This window comes from Mastigoproctus giganteus, chromosome 11 (assembly GCF_048544385.1).
Source record: "Mastigoproctus giganteus isolate SK-2022 chromosome 11, ASM4854438v1, whole genome shotgun sequence".
In the NCBI taxonomy this organism is placed as follows: Eukaryota; Metazoa; Arthropoda; class Arachnida; order Uropygi; family Thelyphonidae; genus Mastigoproctus; species Mastigoproctus giganteus.
This window is the reverse complement of record NC_143585.1, coordinates 82,238,061-82,258,022: the sequence shown is the minus strand read 5'-3', so window position 1 is coordinate 82,258,022 and position 19,962 is coordinate 82,238,061. Positions and strand designations below refer to the sequence as shown.

The following is a 19,962-nucleotide window of genomic DNA, read 5'->3' as shown; positions in this document are numbered from 1 at the left end:
CAAAATGGGAAGCATTCAAGGAACTAATCTTGGAAGCTACCAGGCTTTACATACCAACCAAGAAATATTGTTCAAGGTTCAGGCCTAAATGGTTGTCAGATGAACTAATGAGACATATGGCAGTGAAGAAAAATGCATGGGATACATACAAATTAATGGGTGACAGGAAGCCTATGATAGATATAAGTTGGTCTGTAACCAAGTCACAAAGGAGATTAGGCAGGCAAAGGCAGACTACGAAAAATCCTTGGCAAAGGATGCAAAGAAAAACAGAAAAGAGTTCTTTACCTATTTAAACTCAAGAAGGAAAGGGATGAATCAGATTGGTCCACTGAATGTTAATGGTTCAACAGTTGAGGATCCAGCTCAGGTGGCTAACAATCTAAACGAGTATTTTGCATCTACATTCACACATGAGGAGTTATTCAGGAAGGGGGGAATGTAGTAGGTGAAGTAAACATTGGCAGCGAGCTAGATGATTTTCTAATAACTGAGAGGAAAGTGGAGGAGAAATTGTTGAGGATAAACATAAAAAAGGCACCCGGGGTGGATGGGATCTATCCAGTTATATTAAAGGAGGCAGCAAAGGAAGTAAGCAAACCCTTAGCCATAATTATGAGAGCTTCTTTGGACTCAGGGGAGGTACCCATGGACTGGAGATGTGCAAATGTAACCCCAATTCACAAAGGAGGATCAAAGGCTGACACAAGTAATTATAGACCTGTTAGTTTAACTTCGGTTCCAGGAAAATTAATGGAGGCACTGGTTAAAGAAGCACTGCAGGATCATCTGGACAAGAATTCAGTTATAGCTCAGACACAGCATGGGTTTGTTAAGAGCAGGTCTTGTCTGACCAATTTGATTGGATACTATGATGTAGTCACAAAAGAACTGGATGCAGGGAATAACTTTGATATTATATATTTGGATCTTAGAAAGGCTTTTGATACTGTTGCGCATGGAAGACTGCTGCACAAATTGGAGAAGTGTGGCATTGGAGGCAAATTGCTGCTATGGATAAAGGGATGGTTGAGTGGCAGAAGATAGAGAGTAGTAATCAATGGACACTGCTCAACGTGGACTAATGTTATTAGTGGAGTTCCTCAGGGTTCAGTGTTGGGTCCATTGTTGTTTTCTGTATTTATAAATGATATTGATGATGGTGTATCAGGCTTAATGTCCAAGTTTGCAGATGATACAAAGGTTGGCAGGGTTGTTAAGGACACTACTGATACTATGCTGCTGCAACAGGATCTGGAAAGGTTGAACAGATGGGCTGAGAGGTGGCAAATGAAGTTTAACATTGACAAATGTAAAGTACTACATATGGGAAACAGTAACCCCAGATCAACATATCAACTCTGTGGTACTAGGCTGACAGTGGTAGAGAATGAAAAGGACCTGGGGGTAATTGTGCAGGCAGATATGAAGTTCTCTGAGCAGTGCAGACGAGCTGCAAGAGTAGCTCATGGTGTCTTGTCAATGATATACAGGAATTTTTCTAGCAGGGACAGGGATGTGATTATTCCCTTGTATAAGGCATTGGTCAGGCCACACCTTGAGTACTGTATACAGGTCTAGAGGCCTCATTTCAAGAAGGATGTAGAGCTGCTGGAACGAGTACAGAGAAGGGCTACAAGATTAGTGAATGGAACAAAGGGTTGCTCTTACGAAGAAAGGCTTAAGTTTTGCAAATTACAGTGCCTGGAGACTAGGCATCGGCGAGGTGATCTGATAGAGGTGTATAAGGCTTTGAATGGCTTGAGCATGCTCAATGGCGATGGGATTCTTCCTCTTGCTCAGAATAATCACCTGAGAGGGCATAAATTCAAATTGAGGAAGGACGGATGTCGGATAGATGTGCGGAAATTTGCCTTTAGCCAGCGGGCAGTTGGTTTGTGGAATAGACTTCCATCGCTTGTTGTTGAAGTTGATAGTCTAAACAAATTTAAGGCTCAGCTGGACAGGTATTTTGAACGAATAGAGGGGTGAAATGGGAGTAGTGGTTGTTTTTTTTTTTTTTTTTTTTGGCTGATGCTGAATAAGCTTGCTTTCTTGCATCATATTCCTCTACTAATGCTAAACTGGTAGTAAACTCAATCTAATTACATTTGCAATTATACTGATAGCTGAAATTGTATTGGTTTTTACGTTATTATGGTGAAATGTGTTTCCCCTTCACTGATACAAAAAACATTAAAAAAAAATATATACATTTTCAGAATCTCTTCATTCCTATCGTGTTGCGTTCGGTTGGGGTGATTCTGTGTTCGACTGCCATTTCTTTTAAACACAAAGGCGAATCGTGCAAAAGCGAATTTGGTTCGTGTTATATAAGCTATCGTTCGCGTATTTATAAATCGTGTATGATTGAATTCGTGTAGTGTAAACACGTGTTATACGAGGACTTACTGTGCTCGTATTGCAAGACCTCGCTCGTTTATCAAGTTAAAATTTATTAAAAATTTTTGCTCGTCTTGCAAAACACTCGTAGACCAAGTTACTCGCAATCCAAGGTACCACTGTATATAAAGCACAAATGTACACCTTTGTTTTCCTTACCAATTAAACAAAATTAAATGATATGTGAAAATTGGAAGAATATTATCCACCAGTTAGCAAAATAAAAATAAATTTACACTTAGGTACGTAGTTTAATTAATATACATACAGTACTAGCTAAACATAACACTTTGTAATCTGATATTTCTGTTCGCTGACATTTTTTTGGGGGTTGTAAAATCTAAAACTGCAAAAGAAGATAAGCATCAATCAATAACAAAGACGATATATGCAACTAACACAATATGTACAAGTGAGATATGGAGTAAAAATATTCTGAACAGTTTTTATAGTTTTATTTTACCATACTGTAGTTTTCGTTGTCTTTTAAAAGGAAGCAGAAATTTTTAACAATTGAATCGAAGATCGAGATTTTAAACAGCTTTTCAAATGGAGAAAGTTGATCTTCATTAGCAAAGAAGACATTAAAAACAAGGAAAAAATTTTTCACTGAAACTTGATTGAGATGATGCAAAAAAAAAAAAAAAAAAAAAGAGAGAGAGAGAAACAACTAATGACCCATTCCTCAAAGATGCTGTTAATTTGTGGTTCACCAATGTTTTTATTGCTAAACTTACTAAACCTTTTTTTTTTTTCTTTTTTTTTTTTTTTTGGTTCTCCAGAACAGTATTTTTGATAAGTTTGAAAATTTGAACAAATTGGAAGTCCCAACTAACCCCGCTCCCAATTAGTTCGGATTATCGACGCTCTACTGTAATTGTTTTCTGATGTTAAAACTGTTCAATTCTGACCTGGAGGTATGTGATAAAATTATTGTAAAATCCAAATATATGCATAGCAAGTTTGGTTCCTGCCAAGTGCCCAAATTGCTTAGCAGGAACCATTTTTCATTAGTTTTTGTAGCTTAAAGTTTGTTTTCACTCTTTCTGACACTCTACTAGCAAAGAAAGTTTCATTTTAAGGGAATTGAAAAATTTTCAATCAAAATAAATTCTTGAATGAAGAAAAATTAATTTGTTTAAAATGTTACAAGTGTGTTCAAAAGAGGGGGGGGGGAAGTGATTGTATAATCCCCGTATTTATTGTTTTCTGTTCAGTCATTCATTAGAAATATATTCTTAAAAAATTAAATGTTAGAAATGCTTATTTTTGCAGATTTACATTCAACAAGAAATTAAAAAATAAATAAAAATAAAAACGTGTGCAATAAATTATTTTATGTTTGTTGGTTGGCTTTTAACCCTCTTTATTATTATGATTATTATTTTTTAATTCTGACATCCTCTTGGACAGTTGGTCAAAACTGGAACATAGCATCATGCAGCAGCCCGAAAGACAAAGTGCAAGGCTTGTTGGGAAGCATGAGGGTTATCGTGAGGCAAGCAAATATGGGGTGACTATTCATCATACCGTTTTATTCATCTGAAGAATGTAAAATGTTGTTTAGAAACAGAAATTAGCACGTGAACTATAATCTAGCAGTGTTGGGAAATTCATGCCCCAACATTCAATGTGTCCTCCAAGTTTATCAATGATGTGTCACAGTCAGAGTGTGAAGTTGCAAAGCATCCATAGCAAGTTTGAGCCTTTGTAAGGAGTGTGTTGGTCCCTACAGATGGGAGAATTTGTTGGTGATTCAGTAGAGGAAACAGCATTTTTAAAAACCTCACTGAAAAGCTAGACATTTCATTGCCTGAATTATTTGTGACACTATCTAGATGGAAATTAGATTGTTCAAATTCATTCCATCGAACTGCTTGCTGCTGCATTAGACTTTTCTAGTTTAGTAAGTTTTTCATGAGGTGTGCCATGTTATTAGACATATGTTTTGTCATTGTGTTCTGTAATTCATGAAATGACAATCCTTTGAACTCCTTAGGTTCAGGAACATCAGAACTATCGCTACTGAAATCAGTATTCTGATGTTTTACTTAAATTGTTTTCCTGATCACCACCATCCTCATTTTTCATAATTAATATAATTGATTGACCTCTCTGAACCTGAACTCTCCCTTTCATCCCAATTTTATATATTGGGATGGATGAAATTATATTTCTGTTTGTTGGTTGGCTTTTAACCCTTTTTATTATTATGATTATTATTTTTTAATTCTGACATCCTCTTGGACAGTTGGTCAAAACTGGAACATTGCATCATGCAGCAGCCTGAAAGACAAAGTGAACTTTGTCTTTCAGGCTGCTGAACTTGAATTATAAATTCAAGTTACGGAGAGAAATGTTGAGATTGGACTGCAGGAAGTTTTATTTTAGCTAGAGAGTTATAAATTACTGGAATAAGTTGCCTTCGTGGGTGGCAGAGGCCGACAATTTGGGGAAATTCAAAGGTCATCTGGATAGTACCTTCGGGTAAGGGAAGCGCATAGGATGATAGGTTTAATTTCCTTTTTTTTTTATTATTATTTATTTATTTATTATTTATTTATTTTTTTATCATTGTTTTGTTCGGATATTTTTTTTTTTTTTTTTTTTGGCTGATGCATCATAAGCCTTTCTTGCACCATGCGGCCATTACTAATACTAATAGGGAAACTACTTTTTGGAAAAACGGCACATAATCAACTGTAATTCTCCCACTAACCTTACCATCAGAATCCAGTGATCATTATTAAATATTATGCTTCTAACATCATACCTCCAATTGCTCATATTGTTCGACATATGTTTTATCACTGTGGTCTGTAACAGCTTGTGAGACAACAATCTTTTCAGCTCCTAGGTTCGAGAACATCAAAACTACCACTCCTCCTGAAATAAATACTCCAATCTTTGAAAATATTTCACTGTTCAACAGAATATTCCCTATTCCTTATAAGTATTGGTCCATACTTCACTTCCATAAACCTCCTTAAATTTTCATAGCAATGTTCCATGTAAAGCATAGAATAAAGACCAGAACCACGCTTATGAGATCCTTCACGCAATTGCACATCCTCCAAACTAATAACTATTGATCATCAAAACAGTCATCATAGCATTGAGGCTATAGTACTTTGGGACCTTTATCCTGATCACTAAAATCATCCTTCTTTCCTTCAAACATAAATAAATAAATAAATCTTTATTGCCAAAGATATATATACAGTGAATCACAGTCAGATATGCCTTATTAAGAATGTCTAAATAAAATCACTACTTTTATGTTTAAATACAATTGAATGTCACCATAAGCATCTAAAGCATATCACTGATTCTGCAACTCTGAAATAGTTATCACTGTGTTATTGTGACATTAATTATCACTGAATCACCAAAATAAATATAAAATGGAGATGATGCTCCATTGAGAATAATTAGTAAAACTACACAGTATATACTGCCTTATCTATTACATAAGAAGTTAGCATTGGCTAACTTCTTGTGTTAGCCAATGCTAACTTCTTATGTGAGACTAGCAGTTTATTAAAGCAGGCCCGACATAACAGGTGGGGGAGGAGTTATGCACTTGGTTAAGAATGGGAAGCACATTGAATCTAAGGCAATTGCATCCAGTTGACATGGATGCTCAGTGTAATTTTGAGTTAGTTTTGTGCTACATAAACACTGAGAAAACAAAAATGAGAGTTGGAGTTTGTTATAGGCTAGTTGAATGTGGTGGTTATAATGAATGACTATATGGACAAATAATATGAGCCATTAAATCAAAATCCTTATAACGAGGTATTTTTGCTTTCCTAATATTGACTGGAACTTATGGATTGGTCACTCACCCATAGCAGAACTTTTCTGGATTTATTTGATGTCTGTTTTCTACACCAGAGAGAGAGAGAGAGAGAGAGCAATACTCTTGATATAATTATCAGCAGTGACTCATCATGGATTAAGAATTTCCAAAAAAAGGAACTACTAAATGCATTGATGTGGGCTTAACTTAAAGATCACTACTGTTAAGAGTAAGTGGAAGGGATTTTGCTTTTGTAAAGGTGACTATAATGATCTTAGGCAGTTTTTAAATTCTTTTAAGTGGGACCAACTACTAATGTTAGCAACTGCAAGTTCTAAATGGGAAGCATTCAGCAAAGTAATCATAGAAACTCCTAAGCTATTTATACCAACCAAAAAGTACTGTTCAAAATTTGGACCTAAATGAATGTCGGATGAACTTATGAGACCAATAGCAGAAAAGAAAAAAAATGCACGGGATGATTATAAATTATCAGGGAATTATCATAGAAATTTAGAGTAAGTACAGTGGTGTAACTGTGCCAATGGGGTGCATTGGGGCTCATGACTGAAAGGGAGGCCCACTGCCTGAATCAGAAAAAAATTTAATTGAGTAAAAATGTACATTTTTACTCAATTAAAAAAAAAATTCCCTGACTGCTTCACAGTTCCTGTTTTATAGAAGCTGATTCGGCCATTGTAGAAAGCAACGCAACTCTGAACTCTAGCACCCTTCTCCCATAGTAAGGTAGCGGGTTCTTGCTTTCCACTCAGTGTTATGTTTATATAAACAGTTTTTCTTTATATAAAAAAGGCAAAGAAATAGTCACTAAGTCAGAGGTGCCAAAAAGGGAAAGGCAATTAATGATACTGCTGTTTGTTTCAGTTAGATCCAAATCCAAACCGAAACTAAAGTATCTAAAGGCTGTAGTTTACTTTTGTTCCTTACTTTCCCTCAATCGTCTCATAAATGACTCATGACATTATAACTCACATGGTAGTGCACATCCATTTTTAAAACAGTAATGGATTAGCATTAGCGGTGGTAAAGTGTAGGTTAAGAGATTAGGAGTGATGTATTCTGCTATGTAACAGCTGACAACATAACCGAAATAAGCCATGCTGAAAGTCTATAAGTGTAATTTTAGATTTGTTCTAATATTCGGTGTTATTTTGTTTTTCATTAGTATTTTGTTATTTATTTAGTTCAGTATAAAAATGTTAATTATTTTTCGAATTAAAATTAACCATGAAGAAAAAGCAGTGCTTTTAAACGCAAAATAAAACGCGCTGCTAACAAAGCTCTAACAAAAGAAGTTAAAAAAAATTCCAAAATTTACTTCATATTCCGCTCGTCCAGAAACAGAATTCACGTCAACAACAAGTCAATCTATAACTTTTGACACTGACCGACCAAATGGGAAAAGAGCCATCAATTGAGGTTGAGCAAGCGAATGATATTCAAAAAACACCTGAAGAAGAGTAATCCTCTCTCTCTCCATGGAATAAAATGAAGCTTTTTCAACATTGAAAGAAACTGAAAATATCAATATCAAAAATCTTAAAAAAGAGAATTACACCACTAACATTACAAACTATCCAGAGAATTTAACAGTAAGTATGAAGACATTACAAAATACAGTGCTTGCAAGCCGAAAGGACCATTTCCAAAAAAAAAGATAATTTTAAGTAAAATATTACTCAACCTGGATTAAAAATGAACAGGCAATAGTTGTGCTACTCCAAAAAACTGGATTCTGTATATTGCGAGCCGTGCTGGATGTTTTCTGGAACTAGATGAAACTGGACGAAAGGCATCAATGATTGACAAAATTTGTCTACTAAAATTAAGGATCATGAAAATAGCTGTAAGCACGTAGAAGCATGCATCGCAAAATAAACATGGAAAAGAAATGCAGGACTTGATAGAATTATGGAAGAAAATGTGCATTAACAGGTGATTAAAATAATCCTAAAATTGTCGAGAAATTCATTAACTTTAAGGGATCATCAAGAAATTTAAGTGATACCTACGTTTTTGTCAGATGTAAAGTTGTTAGCAGAATATGACCCAATTATGAGACAGATTGTGAATTTACCAATTGGATGCATTACTTATTTAAGTCCCAAAATCCAAAATGAAGTTATTGAATGCTTGGGCCAACATATAAGAAAACAATTAACTAAGGTTATTAAAGAAGCCCTATTTTTCCATCATTGCTGATACAATGCAAGATATCTCAAAAATGGATCAAGTAAGCGTGGTGTACCATTATGTCCATATTGTAAAATATCTGTATGACGACAGACCTAAACGTTTAGATGTCAGAGAAACATTCCTTGTTTTTCTCACCATTACTGATGGGTCAACTGCTGGAATAATGTCAATTATTTGTGACTCCATAAATTCAAGTGATCTGGATCTTTCAAAATGTCGTGGGCAAGGGTACGATGGAGCAAACACAATGAGTGGTGCATATTCAGGAGTACAATGCCACCTAAAAGAATTACAACTGAATGCATTGTACATACACAATCTCAATCAAGTTATTAAAGATGCAGTGAATGGAATACTGGAAATATTTAACTATTTCAGCAGTGGTTCCCAACTGATGTGCTTCGGCACATTGGTGTGCCGCAACCCTTTTCAAGTGTGCCGCGAGATTAGGAAAAATTCCATTGAGTTCAATGGCAATCAATATTTTGGTGAGCTGTTAATATTCGTCTTTCAACTTAAAGTGTGACTGGAGTGACAAAAGATTGGGAACCACTGGACTACAGTATAAACTATTGGAATTTGTTATCTCAAATTACAAATGAATGTGATATTGTATTAAAGAAATTAAATCCAACTCATTGGTCTAGTCAGCTTGCATCTATAATTGCTATTAAATTGAGATTTCCTGATTTGCTAATGGCATTAAATAAAATTATCATACAATCATCATAAAAGTGATAAAGTCAGAAGCTGTCTGGATTAAAAATAATTTTGAAAATTTTGTTGTGTTGACCACTGTACTGATAGAAAAATCTTGCGTATTAATTCAACATCAACGATTATGTAAAGAACGAATATGGATATTGGTTAAGGTGCATTGGGCATAGAAACATTGTATAATCAAGTGAAAAAATTAAGAAATGAATTTGAAAATATTGTCAAGGAAGCATCATCTATTGCACAGAAATGGGGAATACATTGTCATTTTGCAAATAAACAGAGGAGATTTGTTAAGAAACATTTTGATGAACTGGAAGAGGACTACAGATTTGAAAATGTAAAACTGTTCTTTAAAGTTAACATTTTTTATTGTGTAATTGACTTGACAGTGAACTGCACAAAAGGTTTCAAGGACTAAATACAGTTTCTGACTTGTTTGCATTTCTTACTCCAAATTGATGACAATTCCATTATAAAAAAATGCAGAGAAGGTACAAAATAAATTTAAGTGACTTTTCAGAATCAATTTCAGTGCAATTACTACTTTGCGTAAATTCACTAAAAAGTGAAATTGCAAAAATTAAAATTATTTGCAAATTTGCAGGACTACTCATAGTAAAATACTACTATATGAGTGCTACTTTTTTTGGAAGTCTGCTCCTTATTGATATTTTTGACAATTCCGGTTATTGCATCAACTGCTGAACACTCTTTCATGAAATTAAGATTGATTAAGAATTATTTGAGAAACTCCACGGAACAACAACATCTATCAGCACTAGCACTGCTTAGCATAGAAGTGCAAGAAGCTGAAAGAATGGACATTTCTAAATTAATGACTTTGCCAATGCCAAATCTAGACAAAAACCATTCTAAATCATGTAAGTCAATATATTACTTCATTTAATTTTCAGAATTTATTTTTCATACTTATATTTACAGAATTTAATATTATTTTTGTTTTTATGTTGTATTCATAAATATTTTAAATACAGGCAGTTCCCGCTTTACGATTTTTTGCTTTATGTGAGTTTCCGGGTTTACGAGTTTCCCCCCCCCCCATCAACAAAATCGAAAATATGAACATTAATTACAAAAAATGAATGTTAAACATTAATAAATACCGCATTTCAAACCAAGTGTGTAGTTATACAATACAGTGCCCCCTGCTTTACGATATTAATACATTCCCGAGACACCATTGTATCGTGAAAATATTGTAATGTGAACCCAATAACACACTGTTTTGATAATTTGTTCCAGGACCTCGGAAGTTAATTTCGCTGTATAACTAAGCTATTTATCTCTCTAAAAGGTCATTTTTATAATGTAAATTGTATTAGTTACCAATTCAAATCATTAAAACGCACTACACTTTCATCATTATCATATGTTCTGTTATAAGAATCAATTTTAAATGCCTTCATGATATTTTTCTAAAGCACATTTCTTGGAGGTCACGACCATAAAACAAAAACAATTAGCAGTTTCTGGTTTATTGGGCTTTTCTGTTAGTGCAATCAATTATAAACGGGTAGTAAACTCGAGGTTATTGCATTTGCAAAAATACCAATAGCTGGAATTGTGTTTTTACGTTAATTATGGTGAAATGTGTTTCCCCTTCACTCAGTCTTCAATAATATAAAAAACATTAATTTTTCAGAATCTTCTCTTCATTCCTTTTTTTTTTTTAAGCTTCTTAAACTAATCGTGTTAGTTGCAATCCCACTTGCGCGTATCATGTTAGTTGCAGTTTGTGTGTGCCTTTAAAAATGCTTATGCATATTATCGTGGTGCCTCGGTGGGCAAGAGCGGTAATGCGTAGCACGCTTGATTAGACCGGGGTTCGAGCCCGTGACTGCCAAATACGGAGGATGCAGAAAGGTCAGGGAATCACCACCGCATATCCCCAGAGCAATATGGCCTTAGTTGTTAATGCTCCTAAAAACCAAATAACAACAACAACAGCATGTTATCGTGAAATTTATAAAGAAGAGATTGTCTTGGAAACAAATGCCTCTTGAAGCACTTCTGAAGAAGACGACAACTCTTGTGCAAAAAACCAACGAGTGCCAATCCAACAATGAGTGACCAACGAGTGTGCATTTAGTCTGATGATGATGAAGAATAAACATTCTTTAACATTTGTAAGTCATAAATATTTTCTTTAAATTATAATTTGCTTGATTTTACAGGCTATGTTTTCATTTCTTTGGATAAACTAATTAGCTAACTAATTAATTTCATTGTTGAGAACATAACCCCTGTTTCTAACATTGTCTATGGGAAATAAATTCTTGCTTTACGAGTTTTCATTTTATGAGTGCACGCTAGGAACAAATTAACTCGTAAAACCAGGAACTACCTGTACACATTTACCGTTGTATTGTTAATTTTTTATTTTTACCAAAATTGAAGTGACCAGATGTCACTTATGCGTGACATAATCCTGGATTTAAGTTGTTTGCCCTGCATTGCAAACTCTCCCGGAAAATGTTCCAGATTGGACATGTAGCCTCCATACTTAATGGAAAACATAATGCATATCGTTTGCTTTGAACCAATAGTGCAACAGAAAGTTTTTTTCGGTAGTAAATAAGTTGTGGAAGTCAGAAAAAACACAACAGACTGTAGAAACGCTGAAAGCAATACTACTACTAGTTAAATGCAATTTTGCTAATTTTTGTGAATAATTTTACGAAGAAATAGCAAATAATGAAAAATTATTAAGAAAAAGTCACTCCGCAGAAAATATATTTAATTATATATTTTTTTTAAATTTCTGTTGTTTTTATTGTTAAAAGAAGTGTATTATTAGTATTATTTCACAGAAATGTTCTTGTTTATACTCCGGCACAACCACCTGGTCAGCGAAGTTTACAATAAATCAATCGATACAAATGTTAATGGTATTTAGCAGTCACGGGCTCAAACCTCAGTCCACTCAAAGAGCATATGCTACTGCACTCATGCTCCTGACCACTGAGCTATGTCAGGCCTATATTATATAGGTATTTCTGTGAAATAAAACAAATATATGTGGGAAAAAAATAATAAAAATATATATATATATTGTTTTTTTAAGAAGTGTGATATTTTATTTTATAAGTTTAGTTCAAAGAAGTATATGAATTTAATTTATATTTTGTATGTGAATATTATTTTATATATAAAAAATTTTAATATGTTGTTTTTTTTGGGGAGGGGGGGGGGGAGTTGTAAAATCAATGTTCCGCATTGGAATATAATAAGGTCTGATCTGGTCACTTTAAACAAAACAAATATTTTCAGGAGGGACCCACACTAAACTTTGCATTGGGATCCACTTTTTCTAGTTATGCCACTAAGTATAAAGTAGTTTGTAATCAAGTCACTAAGCAGATTAGGTCAGCTAAGGTTGATTACAAGATGTCTGGTTAAGAAAAGTAACAAAGAATTCTTCGCCTATGTTAGTGCTAGAAAGAGAGGGATGAGCCATTGTCCCACTAGATATGAATGACATAATAATTGATGACCCTATTAGGGTTGCTGACAAACTGAATTAATATTTTGCATCTGGATTCCTGTGTGGATAGGTTTTGAATTAACAAGGATATACTATACCTATTGCTCTCTCTCTCTCTCTCTCTCTCTCTCTCTCTCTCTCGCTCTGTATTTGTGTTATTTGCTGTTCTGTATTTGTGTTATTTGGTCCTCTGTTACTCTATCACACCTTTGCTGCTTCCTAGAATTGGAATATTGCAATCTGATATGGCTTAATAGTACAGTATATCCAAGTAGTAGTACTCTTCCACTTCATTTAAATTCACACCCCCTAACTTAAGTGTTCTGCTATGGAGCTTACTAATAGTATCAACAAACATATTCTTGACTTGTTCCTCACACACTGACTCAATTTGCCTGACATCTCCCGAGACATTCAACAAGAGTGCATGAGGTTCTTTATAGTTCACATCCTTATTAACTGTGAAGCCAACTTAATAAGCTGTCATTCATCCAGTTTGTTTCTTGCATACAGTTGGGGTCTCAACTTTTGAAAATTCTGAGAGGATAAGAGCTACAAGAGAGATCATTATTGTTGACATTTATAAGCATTTTGCCGTCTGACAGATGGCTACTGCTGAAACCTTGGTAATTTCCTTCTGACTCAACTCTTCTGCTCAATTCATTAGAGACAGTTTATTTTTTAAATTTTATATTAGTTTTTATATTTTTGTTTCACCACCGTTCCTCTATATACATATTGAATACCATACACTGCCTTCTCCATACCTTCCAAGCACTTTTGACTTCCCTTTGATTCATGTATAAAATGGATCAAATTATTTATTTAAATAAAATCTGGTCTCTAATTTTATGGCTTTAATTTTTTATTATATTATAATACATGATAAACCATGTTAACTGGCACCAAAACCCCTAACCCACTAGTCACGCATTCCCTCACTTATTCACTTTTTAATTTCACCATCTCGTTTCTGAAATGTATCAGTGGCAATTTCTTGTAAGTAATGTCTTCTAAGAAATGAAATTGTCCTTAGTCTTCAAAAAAGAAAAAAAAGAAAGAAAAAAAAATTGATTGGTATATATATAAATATATATATATATATATATAGATATATTTTTTTTTGATTTACAGGACAAGGTCGAGCTAGAAGACAAAGTATGTTACTATGACAGGCCATGTGCAGAATCAGATATTGTAAATCTTCATTATCAGTCCAGCTTCCGGGCAGCTTTTTTCAACACACAGACACATTGTGTGTGTGTGCACATGTATATATGCATATGTACTTGGACTTGCTTGATCATTAGGTGCTTTATTTTTGGCATAGGATATTGTTGCATTAATACAGATTGTGATATTTTGTCTCTCATTGGACCACAGCATTCTTTATTGATGGGAAGTGTATACAGACTTAAAACTGTGCTAAAAGTTTTCTAATTCAAAAGCATTTATTTCACTTCAGTGCATGTTATTCATGACATCCTTACAAAAGGTTGAATTTGGAACAAAAGCACTGTCTACAAAGTATTTGTTTAGTTCCTGAATGATATGGTAGAAACCGATTGACAAAATCTGTCAGTATGAATTTCAGATTTTTCATTCATAATTTAGAGCATGAGGGGTTTAGTGACATAAAATAGAAGTATAAGAAATGAAAATTTGTCATTTTTTGTATAGAAAAGTTTTAACAAATTATTTCTGGATAAGTTGTTTTTAAAAAATCATGTGGTTTTATATATGTGTGTGTGTGCATGTGTGTGTGTGTGTATATATATATATATATATATATGTTTTTGTGTGCCAAGTCTGCACACATACTGGATACAGCTAGTTAAAAACTATATTAGAGATTCTATAGGATTATGTATTTCCATGTATCTGTCTTTACAAGCTTGAATGCCACAAATATCAGTCCAGTATTATTTTTATAAAATCTTAAAATATATATATATATATGCTTAACCATCTCCTTTTATGTCAGATAAGTGGTGCTTATTGCCTTAAGGTATTGATAAAAATCATATGTATGCAGTTTTTAAAATCTTTTAGTTCCCTTTTGTAAAGTAACAACAGTACCATCATGAAATTCCTTGTTTCACCCAATATTGTTTGTTTTTTTTTTTTTTGTTTTTTTTATAACTGCCTGCTTTTGGTAAACATTTGGATAGCATTTGTATTAATATCTGTTTTGGTAAACATTTGGATAACTTCACCCATGCACAAGCACCATAGTTTCTTATCTAGTAAATAAAGGATTATAAATAAATATAATTTCCTTTTAACATTTAATTTTATTCAAATTTGATTTTCAATCAGTTATTTATCGTTACATGCTGTTTGTTTATACCAAATTCTCTCTCTCTCTCTCTCTCTCTCTCTGTGTACACAGCAAAATTTTATTATAACTACCACTTTCATGAAAATTTCACTTTAATGAAAATATTTCCAGGTCCCAGTTGACTTCCTTTATATTAGTGCTTCGTTTTATTTCAATAACTTTCAAAATTTGAGTACAACAACAAATTATTGTCAAAGTCCACTTATGTTTAAAATCTGTTTGTTTAAGGAAGAAAGTTGCATGGGAAACCCTGAATACTTTGTGTATGAATGAATAAACATTAGTTTGGTTACGTCAACCTTGTCCAAACTAATCTGGAATGCCTTGTTGAATGCATCCTGTATTAAAGAAGCAAAAAAGAAATGCAAGTGGTAGCGTGAAAAAAAAAAAAAAAATTTAATTTGGCAGAAGAATTCCTTTATCATTTATTTAAAGATTTAGTAGTGCTCTTGCGCACACGCTCTCTCTCTCTCTCTCTCTCTCTCTCTATGGTATGCAGTGCTACAGTACACTAATGCCTTTCATAAAAAAAAAAAATTGCATGATAGCAGATCCTGTGAGATATAATTTTTTATTCCATCCCTAGTTGAGGTGTATAAGAAAAGCTGGTGTGGACAAAAGAAAGAGGCATAGTATTTTCATGCCTTTTGCTATAGAAAAATTCTCAAAGGCAACCCATCCATTCTGGAAAATACGTTAGAATTGTAATTTTATTCAACTTATTCATTTAATGAAATCTGAAATTACACATTTCGTATGACTATTTTCAGATTAATGCACAAAAAAGTAATAAAATTAACATTAATACTTGAAAATAATGCAGTTATATATATATACCATACTATATTTTTGAATGTGACTTATTAAAATTTTATATGCTATTTCTTATAAGTAAAATATTCTTTCAAACCTATAATATGTATCATATATTTACTTTTGTAGTACATATTTTATTACTTATTATTGATTTTATTTTAAGTAAAATAAATTAAAAGCTGTTTGGAAAAGTGCAACAAAACATACTTTAAAAAGTAATGGGTCTTTTTTAAAATAATTTTGAGAGATATTCATTAGAATGAAATTTCAGTACAACAGAATTTGTTTGCCCCATGTTGTAATTGGATTTTACTCTGTGCTCGCATGCTCACACGAGTGCACATTATTCAGAGTGTTAAAGGAGAATGTAGTGAAAATGTTGCTAATCTAAGGAGGGTGCAGTTGCATAAAAGTTTGCTAATTGAACTACTCTGCAATATATTCATAGAAAGTAAATTTTTTAAAGAACAGGACTTATCCAAGACAGGTTACTAGAAATTTGCAATTTCTCCCATACCCTACCTTATCTATGAATATAAAAATTTATATCAGTGCAGAGCTGACTGTGTGCGTGTGTGTGCACACACTCACACAAAATTACAGGTAACCCAGTGTTCATCTAAACAGAGAAGTTTACAACCAAAAATACACATTGCGCAAGTATTTGGCAAGGCTATTATTAAATTATTATTATTATATTAAATCATAAAAATGTCCAAAAAGGATCAGAGCACTATCTAATCACCACTGGTCAAGAATTTAAGACTGCATTCTCTTTTTAAGAGGGATGAAAAACTATTGTGCCCTATTCACAAAGCTGATGTTTCATTTGGGAAACTCAAAAGTTAATATTACTTCTGAGAGGGGAACCAATTACAATATTTATCATTTACAGTATATTCAGTTGTAGAGAAAAATTTTATTACCAATGAGATTTTCTGAACTGTGAAATAATATTAGATTAGCAAAAACTACTAATAGCATAATGCGAAGTGTGAACACCTTTCATATTATTAGAGTTGGTTACTAGTAGGAGTGTTCTTCATAAAAAGATGCTATAAAATCCCAGTTGGTGTTGTGGAGGTGGGAAGCTTATGCAGATTTAAAGAGGAATATGTCAAATATACAAAAACTGAATGACTTATTTTTAATGTAAATAGTTGAGCATACTTTACTGTGTAGCTTTCTTGCTTTCATAACCAAAATTAAATACCTTAGATAGAAAAAATACTAGTAGTCTGATCCAGAATGTAATCAAGCCTAATTTTCTATTGAAAAGAAGCTGGGTTATTTTATTAAATGCATAGCCCAAGGGATATCTATTTAATGGGGGGAAAGGTTTTTTCTGTAGTGGCATAAGAGGGTGTGTATGTGTGTGTGGCAATTAATATTAAAGATAATACCAAGATAGATTTATAGAAAATGCTAGGGATAAAGTAAGGTTAGTAAAAAAAAAAAAAAAAAAAAAAAGGAAAAGAAGAGAATATAAATACACAAAACTTATTGCTATTTACCCACAAACTAGGTGACTTCATCTGGGGCCAACGACCCAGACTGAAGGCAAAAACGACAAGTTCTCTGTAATGATCAATATCTGCTAAGTTATATGAATTAATAATAATAAATTCAGAGATTAAGTTTTTTGATTATTTTGTATATAGAAATAATAAAATAATAATAAAAAAAAAGATAATATAAAGTAATTATACAAGCACATATTGAACATCGTTGACCTGATAGAGAACGTAATTTAATAATTAAAATAAGAATAAATGTAATTTAAGATATATATACCGTATCCAAGACGCGATGTAGTAACAACTATAGTTATCATCAACAAAATGCAAATCCCACTAGTGAGTTAATATGCATGTGGTGACCCCTATGTGATGAATGTGGTAAATAGCCAATTATGTAAGTTGACGCAAAGAGAAACATGCAGATAGTAAAATGAATAAAAACTAATAGAGTAGGAATAATAGTACCCGAACTCTAACTTTATTATTATTATTATTTCATATAACTTCAGGACTTGAAGGACTTATTTTTTATTTTATAATAACACTGTATATACTTTAGTTAACACTAAGGTGACATGAAAATTCAGCTCGGGGTCCTACTATAGGAATGGGTTTGTGATCCCGGACATACCCGAGCTACAAATTATATCTTGCATCGTCTTTAAGCTGTCCTACACTCTTTATTCTTATTTCTCCTAAATTATTAGGGTAATCCAAGGATGCAGGAGAAACTACTTCTTATTTTTACTACTATATTTTTGCCTTCACAGAGTTCAGGTACTATTATTCCTACTCTATTAGTTTTTATTCATCTTACTATCCGCATGTTTCTCTTTGCGTTAACTTAAATAATTGGCTATTTACCACATTCATCACATAGGGGTCACCACATACATATTAACTCACTAGAGGGATTTGCATTTCGTTCATGACAACTATTGTTAGGGGCCTCCATAGCCAGGTGGGAAGGAGCAGCAGTGCGTAGCACGCGCTTCTTGATTAGACCAGGGTTCGAGCCCGTCATCACCAAATACGGAGGATGCGGAGAGGTCGGGAATGACCACCGCATATTCACGGAGCAATATGGCCTTAGTTGCTAATGCTCCTAAAAACCAAATAACAAACAAACAACAACAAATATTGTTGTTACTATATCGCGTCTTGGATAAGATAGATATGCCTTATGCTTTACATTTATTCTTATTTTAATTATTAAATTACGTTCTCTGTCAGGTCAACGATGTTCAATATATGCTTGTATAATTATATTATCTTTTTTATTATTCTAAAAGTTTTAACTACCTTTTATTGGTTTTGATTCAGATTTCTTAATCTCTAACTTTATTATTATTATTATTTCATATAACTTAGCAGATATTGATCATTACAAAAACAGAGAACTCCTTGTTGTTTTTTTGCCTTCAGTCTGGATGGTTGGCCCCAGAAGAAGTCACCTAGAGTGTGTGTAGATAAGTTTTTTGTATATGTTTTAATTTATATTCTCTTCTTTTCCTTTTTTTTATACTAACCTTTCTTTATTCCTAGTGTTTTCTATAAATCTATCATGGTATTGTTTTCAATATTAATTTCTATATACAACATATTTTATATGCATTATGGTCGTAATGCCATATTGCTGTTACAAGTGCATTAGACCATAAGTATTAGTTACTTTTTGGTACAATTTATTAACTTTCTTTCCATATTACTTATTATATAAAAAATATATATATATATATATATATATTAAAACTTTAATTCAAGCTGTTTCTAACTTTACACATCTCTGCATTACTCAGTTTTGAAAACAATCTCAGAAGATGGTACTAAGTCATATTCGGGATTAACATTCCTCAAGTATTAAATGTCGATATATTTTATTCTTGTTACTCTTTGTTAGTTTGTGATTTCAAGTGGAGACTGGTAAGAGAGATATGCTTCATTTATATTCAACATTCAACTTAAATAACTTGCTGTGTTATATGTTAGAACAATGGTTCCCAGCCTGTGATGTGAAACTATACTGGGGCTCCACTAGCTATTTTCAATATGGTAAACTACATGGTTTGCAGTTTATCCACGTATGATTTTTTTCATTTTCTTTTAATTTTTGTTACTTGACAAAATTTCAAGCATTGATGTTGAAAAATGGGAAAATGAATTATTAGTTAATAAAAACAATTTGATGAATAGATTGTCTTATTATTGTTATTAGCCATATGGTACAAGGAAGCCTGAAGCTTATGCTGCAGTCTTTGAAGAAACATTAGGCCTGGGTGGTAAAAAGATTGGAAACCACTTAGAATATCACTCTTCAACCATTTATTAATGCATTTCTTGTGCACAGTACACTGTAAAGAAAGTGTTAACTATAATTAAATTACCATACTCCTTTATGAAGCATATAGAAACCAGTACTTATAGGATCCCAACCATATCATTCTTATTGATGTTACCTGTGTGTGAGGGGGGCTTAATTATGTAGTTTTGCTGTTACTTGTTGCCTGTTTATAGCTCTTTACTGTAGTAAACTGGCTTTGCTATAAACATTTCACTTTGACTGGAATTAGAAATTGCCAAATTTGGAATTTTAAGTGTAGTACTGTTTAGTATTTTTATGTTAATAAAGTACGGCATT

The 19,962-nt window shown here is 33.0% G+C and overlaps 1 protein-coding gene across 1 annotated transcript in view; it reads left to right on the top strand.

Moving 5' to 3' along the window:
- LOC150078195 (cyclin-dependent kinase 17-like) overlaps positions 1 to 13,861 on the top strand; it is a 251,117-nt gene extending 237,256 nt beyond the window's left edge. The window contains exon 16 of the mRNA XM_090385304.1: positions 13,782 to 13,861. Within this exon, the coding sequence (XP_090241430.1) occupies positions 13,782 to 13,819 (38 nt within the window). The 3' untranslated portion in view covers positions 13,820 to 13,861. The remainder of the gene's footprint in view (positions 1 to 13,781) is intronic.
- Positions 13,862 to 19,962: the final 6,101 nt, after the last annotated feature.